This window comes from Vigna unguiculata, chromosome 1 (assembly GCF_004118075.2).
Source record: "Vigna unguiculata cultivar IT97K-499-35 chromosome 1, ASM411807v1, whole genome shotgun sequence".
Classification (NCBI taxonomy): domain Eukaryota; kingdom Viridiplantae; phylum Streptophyta; class Magnoliopsida; order Fabales; family Fabaceae; genus Vigna; species Vigna unguiculata.
The window spans coordinates 32540768-32548642 of NC_040279.1; the positions used below are offsets into that span (position 1 = coordinate 32540768).

At 31.3% G+C, this 7875-nt stretch overlaps 2 protein-coding genes across 2 annotated transcripts; one reads left to right on the top strand and one right to left on the bottom strand.

Moving 5' to 3' along the window:
• Window positions 1-1934, bottom strand: LOC114176574 (H/ACA ribonucleoprotein complex subunit 3-like protein). The gene is made up of 4 exons (XM_028061658.1): window positions 1804-1934; window positions 1650-1722; window positions 1461-1503; window positions 1-324 (listed from the first exon to the last, which is right to left on the bottom strand). Exons 2-4 carry the CDS (start codon window positions 1701-1703, stop codon window positions 227-229), a joined length of 195 nt encoding a protein of 64 aa, XP_027917459.1. The 5' UTR covers window positions 1704-1722; window positions 1804-1934; the 3' UTR covers window positions 1-226.
• Window positions 1935-2424: 490 nt separating this feature from the next.
• On the top strand, window positions 2425-7612 carry LOC114163388 (serine/threonine-protein kinase tricorner-like). Its single transcript, XM_028047700.1, has 14 exons — window positions 2425-2483; window positions 2582-2898; window positions 3566-3740; window positions 3869-3952; window positions 4057-4298; window positions 4497-4704; window positions 4786-4865; window positions 5082-5166; window positions 5294-5425; window positions 5521-5634; window positions 5741-5791; window positions 6140-6224; window positions 7070-7126; window positions 7246-7612. Exons 2-14 carry the CDS (start codon window positions 2675-2677, stop codon window positions 7344-7346), a joined length of 1638 nt encoding a protein of 545 aa, XP_027903501.1. The 5' UTR covers window positions 2425-2483; window positions 2582-2674; the 3' UTR covers window positions 7347-7612.
• The last annotated feature ends 263 nt before the right edge of the window (window positions 7613-7875 follow it).

Consider the following 7875-nt stretch of genomic DNA (forward strand, 5'->3'; position numbering starts at 1 on the left):
TTGACACAAATGATTTTTTTACAACATTATATTGACTGCAAAACAACTCAAAATGCATAGTCACTTCATTCTAATACAGTAATACGTGAGCCAGATCTTACGTAATTCGTTCATAACACAATATATATGGCTCAATCACTTGGCACCAGGTATCGGCACTACACTAGTTCACAAAAACACTGATAATAACAGAAAAGACATTTAAAAATTGGTACTTCAAAATCACTCAGTACTTTGGAGGTGGCTGCTGGGTTGGTAACAATCCAAAACGCTTCTTCAGAGTAACTCTCTGCCTCGAATATTTATCATCGGGTGAAAACCGGGCTGCATTTTGGGAAAACCATTAAAATCGTAACAAGTACAGAAAATGGAGCGAATTATAAATACATTTGACATGTATTTGTCAGAGATATGAAAACAAGAAAACGAGAAAACGAGGAAAGCGTTTCTCAATTTGCAGTGACAAATCTGCCTTATGCCAATGACAAAATCCAAACTGTGCAAAAAGCATATCTTTAAAATATTATATAGGGTGCAATGAAAATAATAAGTTATTTAACTGCTGAAAATAGAAAACAAAGTACCAAGTGACTTTTTAATTAAAAGAAAAAGCAATAAATCAAAATAGAAAATATTTTCTTGTAGTAAAAATTAGCCCCAAGCAACCAAGTTTCACACTATAGAAGTTCTTAATCAAACAGCCACAATGATGATGTTTCTCATTCAATGACTTCCATCCAATGTTACATATAACATGCATGTGAAGATGAAACTGACTCGGCACTTACGGAATAACGATGAGGCTGATGGTGTTACTTTTGTTCCACATTTCACTTTTTTTTCACTTACCAAGAATGAAATCCTCGATGAAAAAAAGACCAAAAATGCTCGAGAGAAAAAATACCAAAAGGTGAAAAGGGTACAAAAGAAAACAAAAATCAAGAACAAGCACCAAAGCATGTCAATCTCTCTAAGAATTTGACAACAGCCTCTAAAAAATGGCAATTACCACACAAGAAAGAAAAAATCTTGAACCCAATTTCACAAATAAACTCAAAAGAAGAATACCCTGCCAGAGAAAACTCAAAGAATTATCTTTCCAACCATAAATTCCACAAACCACAGATTGAATGCAATGCCAAAACCCTTTTACCGTCATTGAAAAGCAAATCCTCTAAATTAAAACACAAACTTCCATTAATCCAAAGAATTCTAGCCACCAAACAATGCATGAACAAGAGACGAGAGTTTCAGAAAACTATCTACGCAACTAGAAGAGAAATAAAAAAAAATACAAACTGTAACTATAATACGGTCCACAGTGCATTTCAGTATTAACACAGAAATTGCACAGAGAATGACAGAAGGTTTTCTTTAGAAATCAAGAACCAGTATTATAACATAATTCGGAAGACCTCACATGTATAGGTCAAGAAACTGTGGTAAACAGAGCAAAATACCTGGATGCGCAGATTGTGTAGCTAGCCCTAGCGGCGACTCCTTCTGCAAAGAAGAAAAACAACACAATCTTTCAATAAGTCATTTCAGATTGAGTCAAGAGGGCTAAAGAAACACGAGAGAACAAATCTTCTCATTCCATTATTGAATCTTTGATAGATGTAAACTACAGAACCATATACAAAATTTACCTTAGTGGTGTAGACTTTGTCACCATTGTCGTTTATGTAAAATTGAAGATACATTATCACTGATAACTTCTCACTGCAAAAATCGAATAAGAAAAGCACGTGTCAATATCAGAAATTATAAACAACAATCATTCTAGGGTTATCAGAAACATACCTGATCGAAATAAACAGCGACAGGGATAAACTCAGCCGAACGTAAAGCAAGAAAACAGCGACGGAGGCGAGGGAAAGGGTTATAAGGTTTTCTTGTCGACACAAGTCGCTTTGTTTCAACGAGAATGGGCCTTTCATTTAGGTTACAGGCCCTTTTTATTGGTTATGGGCCATTTTGCTAACACGGAGTGGCCCATTATGTTCACACGGTATTTTTTATCTTCTCACGCCCCCACTCTTTTGTTTAAGCTTGTGTTTTGATAATTATTTGAGTTATATATAATTGATGGAATGTATGTTACCACCTTGGTTGGGATTGGAATTTCTTTTATGTTTTGTATACATTGATTATATATATATATATATATATATATATATATATATATATATTATATACAAAAAATATATAAAGTATCTAAAGAGTGTGACTTGTGAACAAAGGTTTTTTTTTTATTGAGCCAAGTCATACCATAATGTTGTATCCGACATTATTGGATCCTCTCTCTCTTGGCAGTTTTACATAATTATAACTATTAATTAGATGGTAATCCGAATTATCAGCTTCTTCCCACAAATTCAACTTTTTCACATTCTCAATCTTTTAATCCATCAATTATTGTTTCAATCCGCTGCGTTATTTTTTTTCTTACGCTTTGTACTTCCGAAAAGCTTGAAATTAAGGTACGATCAGAAACTATTGCGTGTTCGCCAAGTCAATTATAACCATTTTTTTTTTACTTTTTTGTTGTTTCGATATTTAATATAAAAATGATGTGCAGGGTTATCATAGTTGAAATTTGTTGAATTGAAGGTATTGCGAAAGGAGTGATGGTTGTTGTTGGTAGTGGTTGAAAGTGTGATTGGTGAGCGAAATGGATTCTGCAAGGAGTTGGTTACAGAAATTTCAACCACGAGATAAATTAAGAGCCACTACTAGAAAGAAAGACGATACTCAGGGTGGAAATGAAGGTCCAAACGTGCCTCTGGATGAAGCAGCTCTTTCCAATATCACAAAGCAGAAGGTTGCAGCAGCTAAACAATACATTGAAAACCACTATAAGGAACAAATGAAGAACCTTCAGGAAAGGAAAGAACGGTATGTTACATTTCCGGAATATTAATAATTTTACTTTTCAAAATCCAGTCCATAATTTCTTATCTTGTTAGTGTGATTTTTAAATGAATGCGTATTCTGTTATCTACTTTTTAGAATAAATGTTGTTTTTTCCCATTAATGCATTATACTTTACTTAGTATACTGGTTGTAGTGCAACAAAAGATATTATATCAATTAGTGTTCCAAGTTTAGCTAGAATTTTCTAAGAACATTGGAAGAACTACCCTGGTTGATATGAAACAGGGGTGCAAGTTTGAATAAGAAAATATGTGAAGAGGATGAAGAATCAAGAATGTTTCTCAATATGTAATTTATTGTTTGCCTCAAATTTGGTGGAGAGAATCTTATCTTTATTTAATCTATATATAAATTTCACCAAATCTTAGGTTAGTGGTTCTTAACACAACACATTGTAAGTATGCAATCCTAGTGAGTTAGTGGAACTGTATTATTTATTATTGTGGCAGAATTTTCTTTGGTGTGCAAGTTGAGATTTTATGAACCATGACTACAAATTTTTCTTACTGTTTGGTTAAATTGTGTTAAAACTATCCAAAGTATTGTGTATGTTTCAGTATTAATTTGAGTTATGATCGTTGGATTAACAAATATGTTGAAAACATTTCTAATGCCTTACATGTTACAGTCGAACCATCTTGGAAAAGAAGTTGGCTGATGCTGATGTATCTGAGGAAGATCAAAATAACCTACTTAAATTTTTAGAGAAAAAGGAAACTGAATATATGCGTCTTCAAAGGCACAAGATGGGTGTAGATGATTTTGAGTTATTGACCATGATTGGAAAAGGTGCATTTGGGGAGGTATGTTTGTGCTTCTTATATATGATAAAAGTTAATGTGATTCCTAACTGTTTTCTTAGTTTTTAAATCTATTTATGCTTCTGTCCATCAATGGTTGTACTTTTACCTACAATTTAAAATTGTTTTAGGTCAGAGTTTGTAAGGAAAAGACTACAGATCATGTATATGCAATGAAAAAGCTTAAGAAATCAGAGATGCTTCGCAGAGGCCAGGTTGACAATCATTTGCCTAGCTACATGTATTATTTTACAGAAGAGTAATTTTCATGTTAAAGGCTGATGGAGTTATCACACTTTAACTCAGCTAACTATTTCAGGTAGAACATGTCAGAGCTGAGAGGAATCTCCTTGCAGAGGTTGACAGCAATTGCATAGTTAAACTTTATTGTTCTTTCCAAGATGAGGAGTACTTATATCTTATTATGGAGTATCTACCTGGTGGGGATATGATGACTCTGCTAATGAGAAAGGATACCTTGACCGAAGATGAAGCCAGATTTTATGTGGGAGAAACAGTTCTAGCCATTGAATCAATACATAAACACAATTATATACATAGGTATCTATGAAATTGGATGTCTACCAGATATCAGTCTTGCATTCTGCAATATGTTATAGTTAATTATACCATGTAGATTAAGATGGCAATAAGCCTAAAATAAACTGATCTACAAAACTCATTATTAGAAGTAAGTATTGTTGTGATTAGTTGATTTTACATTATATAAACTAATCTTCATAATATGGCACATTGCAGGGATATTAAGCCTGATAACTTATTACTTGATAAATATGGACACTTGAGACTATCAGATTTTGGATTATGTAAACCATTAGACTGTAGTACACTTGAAGAAACAGATTTTTCTTCTGGTCAAAATGCAAATGGATGTGCTCAAAGTGATGAATCTGGACGCACACAACAAGAACAGTTGCAACACTGGCAAAAGAATAGGAGGACACTTGTAAGTTCAAAACTACTATGTGGATTTTCTTGTGTGTGTGTGTGTGTATGCTTGCAAAATGTGAATGTATGAATGTTACAGGCTTATTCTACTGTCGGTACACCAGACTATATTGCTCCAGAAGTTCTATTAAAGAAAGGCTATGGGATGGAATGTGATTGGTGAGTTCTATGCTTGTGAATGATAAGACTCAAACTAATTTCATTTTGGCTTTTATGACACATCTAATACGGAAGCATACTTTTGTTTCATTCGGTAGTAGTGATTCTTTCAAGACATGTTTCAAGTAACATAGTTTACTTTAGACATTCTTGTATATTTGATGATTTAGATGTTTTATTCTGATACAATGATGTTTGTCATGATAAAATTCCCAGGTGGTCACTTGGTGCTATTATGTATGAAATGTTGGTGGGATATCCACCTTTTTATTCTGACGATCCAATGTCAACATGTAGAAAGGTAACATTGATTATAAAAATAACTACAAGCTAAGACTACTGTAATGTTTCTCATTTGATTAGATAGTTCAAACAGTTTTATATTTTGTATTGCTCAATTCATTTATCTAACTCTCTATTTTATGTAGATAGTAAATTGGAAATCTCATTTAAAGTTTCCTGAAGAAGCAAGGTTAACTGTAGAGGCTAAAGATCTTATAAGTAAACTTTTATGTAATGTGAACCAGAGACTGGGCTCAAATGGTGCAGAAGAAATAAAGGTGTTGTATGGTGTGTCCTTTTCTACATTCTTAAATATCTTCTGTAGACTTTTTAATATAAAAATTACCTTCCTATTGCATTTTTTTTTCTTTAGGCTCATCCATTTTTCAATGGTGTTGAGTGGGAAAGATTGTATCAAATGGAAGCTGCATTTATTCCTGAGGTCAATGATGAGTTAGACACTCAAAATTTTGAAAAGTTTGATGAGGTATTTACATTTTTCAAATTATTGCTTATTTTGTGTTGCAAATTGCTTAAGATTGTTCACATTTGTAAAAAGAAATATTCTCATTTTACCTTTATCACTTATGCAGTCTGACCACCAGGCTCAATCATCATCAAGAACTGGCGGTCCATGGAGGAAGGTAATCCAAGATTTTATTCTTTTTTCACATTTTTCATGAAGTTCTCTTAGAAATTATTATGAAAATTTAGTATAAATACCACATACCTCATTGATAAAAGAATATATCGAAAACACATTAGTAGTGTGTTTTTGAAAAAGTTATATAGATTTTTTAATAATACCAAAACAAACTTCAAAGAAATGTATTCTCTCACTTTCTTGGAAAAATTAATCCATATTCTGGTATTTATTTCTTGCCTTGTGTATAGTTCTTGAATGTCGGTCTTTACAATTTTTTATTTCTTAATTTATCTCACACATTTTTCTGTTCTCATTCTTATTTGACTTGTTCAATGTGATGGTACAGATGCTTTCATCTAAAGACTTGAATTTTGTGGGATACACATACAAAAACTTTGAAATTGTCAACGATTATCAAGTTCCTGGGATGAGTACGTAACTTTTGCTCATTTTTCCTTTTGAATTTTGATAATGTTCCTCGGAAGATGTTGTTTTATTTTGTTTCACATATCTACTTTTGAAATTAATTTTTGTTTCTATTTATATGTCTATTTACAATTTTAAGATGATATTGGTTATATTTTTTTCTCTTTCTTATTTAAATATTTCATATAATAAGTTAAGGATAAACAAGGTTGAGAAATATGTTATAAAGTTAAAAAAAAAAATCTAATATAAGTGAAAATATTATTCACAGTCATGTGTTAAAATTTTAAAATGTACACATTTAACTTTTGGTAGATGTTGTGATTAAGTCGTGCTATTTTTGTGTGAGAGAAGTGTTGATAATTTTTTAAGTATTAATCTCACTTCAAATTTATAGTAAAGAAAAACAATGATTTTCATTAAATATCTTTGTTGTTGTGAAACAAGTAAAATTTGAACTCATTTCCCTTTTTTTCCTTTTTAATTAAACCAAAGAAATTTTTTCATTGATTTTTCTTTCTCTTATATTTCTTGTGTACCCTTCCTTTTTTTTTTAAACCTAAAAAACTAAATAATTATTTGTTACTTTAATAATAATTGAGTAAATTATCACATAACCATGTCATATCCATAACTTGAGATCACCACCAAGTTAAGCCAATCTTACCTATTACTCGTTCAATTTATCTTTTGTAGAAAATGCTGCAATTGCATATCGATAATAGTTCACACCAATGAAGTTATATATGACTTTCCAATAAGCATTGTACAACACAAAAATTATGGTTCATATTGAAAATTAAATAAAAAAAAAGTAATTTTTTTTCTTTCCTTTCCTTTTGTTTTGTAGCTGAATTAAGGAAGAAAACAACTAAAGTAAAGAAGCCTTCTGTCAAGTCTCTCTTTGGTATGTTCAGTTTTGTTAGTTTCTTTAAATTTGTTTGTTTATGTTGCTCATTGTATACATGTTTTTGTTTTTGGTTTGTAACACTAACTCTTGTTGTTCGATTACACTGATTAACACAGATAATGATTCTGATACATCTGAAGCATCTGCATCTGAGGCTCCTGAATTAGCTTCAGGCACAATTAAAAGGATTGATGATCAATTTACTCATTCAGAATAGAAATAACAACTGAAGTCTATATTAGTGTATTAACCATTTTTCGTGTTTATTGTAATTTTTGCTCTTATTCATTTGTTCTTGAAAACCTCAATGGATACATGATTGATGGTTCGCAGAAAAGTAAGAAGCATATGTTGTTTGTAGAAGCAATTGATTACTTTATTAGTTAGTCACCAAACCTATATAGAAATGTAAATCTCTTATTCACTATAACTTGTCAAAGATCAACACTCTGTAAGCAATAGAAACCATGCATATATGTCTTATGCCTTTACATTGATCATAACAAAATCATTATTCCCAACAAATGACATAGGAGACATGGAAGTTGGTTTTGTTTCCTAGAAAATGTTGTTTGTATAATCAATTGAATTGATGTTAGCTTAAATGGATAGCATAAGTCTATTATTCTCTGTTATTTGCAAATATTTAACTCTTTGTAGACAAATAATGTGTATGACAATATAGTATTATTTTGAAAAAATAACATTAAAGATTAAAGACATGAAAGTTGATTCAAAAATATGTT

Excerpts from the sequence above, each read along its gene's own strand:
- LOC114163388 (XM_028047700.1), top strand. The coding sequence starts at position 2,675 with ATGGATTCTGCAAGGAGTTGGTTACAGAAATTTCAACCACGAGATAAA. Across the intron at positions 2,899-3,565 it reads CTTCAGGAAAGGAAAGAACG|TCGAACCATCTTGGAAAAGA; the intron begins GTATGTTACATT and ends TACATGTTACAG. Across the intron at positions 5,426-5,520 it reads ATGGTGCAGAAGAAATAAAG|GCTCATCCATTTTTCAATGG; the intron begins GTGTTGTATGGT and ends TTTTTTCTTTAG.
- LOC114176574 (XM_028061658.1), bottom strand. The coding sequence starts at position 1,703 with ATGTATCTTCAATTTTACATAAACGACAATGGTGACAAAGTCTACACC. Across the intron at positions 1,504-1,649 it reads ACAAAGTCTACACCACTAAG|AAGGAGTCGCCGCTAGGGCT; the intron begins GTAAATTTTGTA and ends TCTTCTTTGCAG. Across the intron at positions 325-1,460 it reads TACACAATCTGCGCATCCAG|CCCGGTTTTCACCCGATGAT; the intron begins GTATTTTGCTCT and ends CCCAAAATGCAG.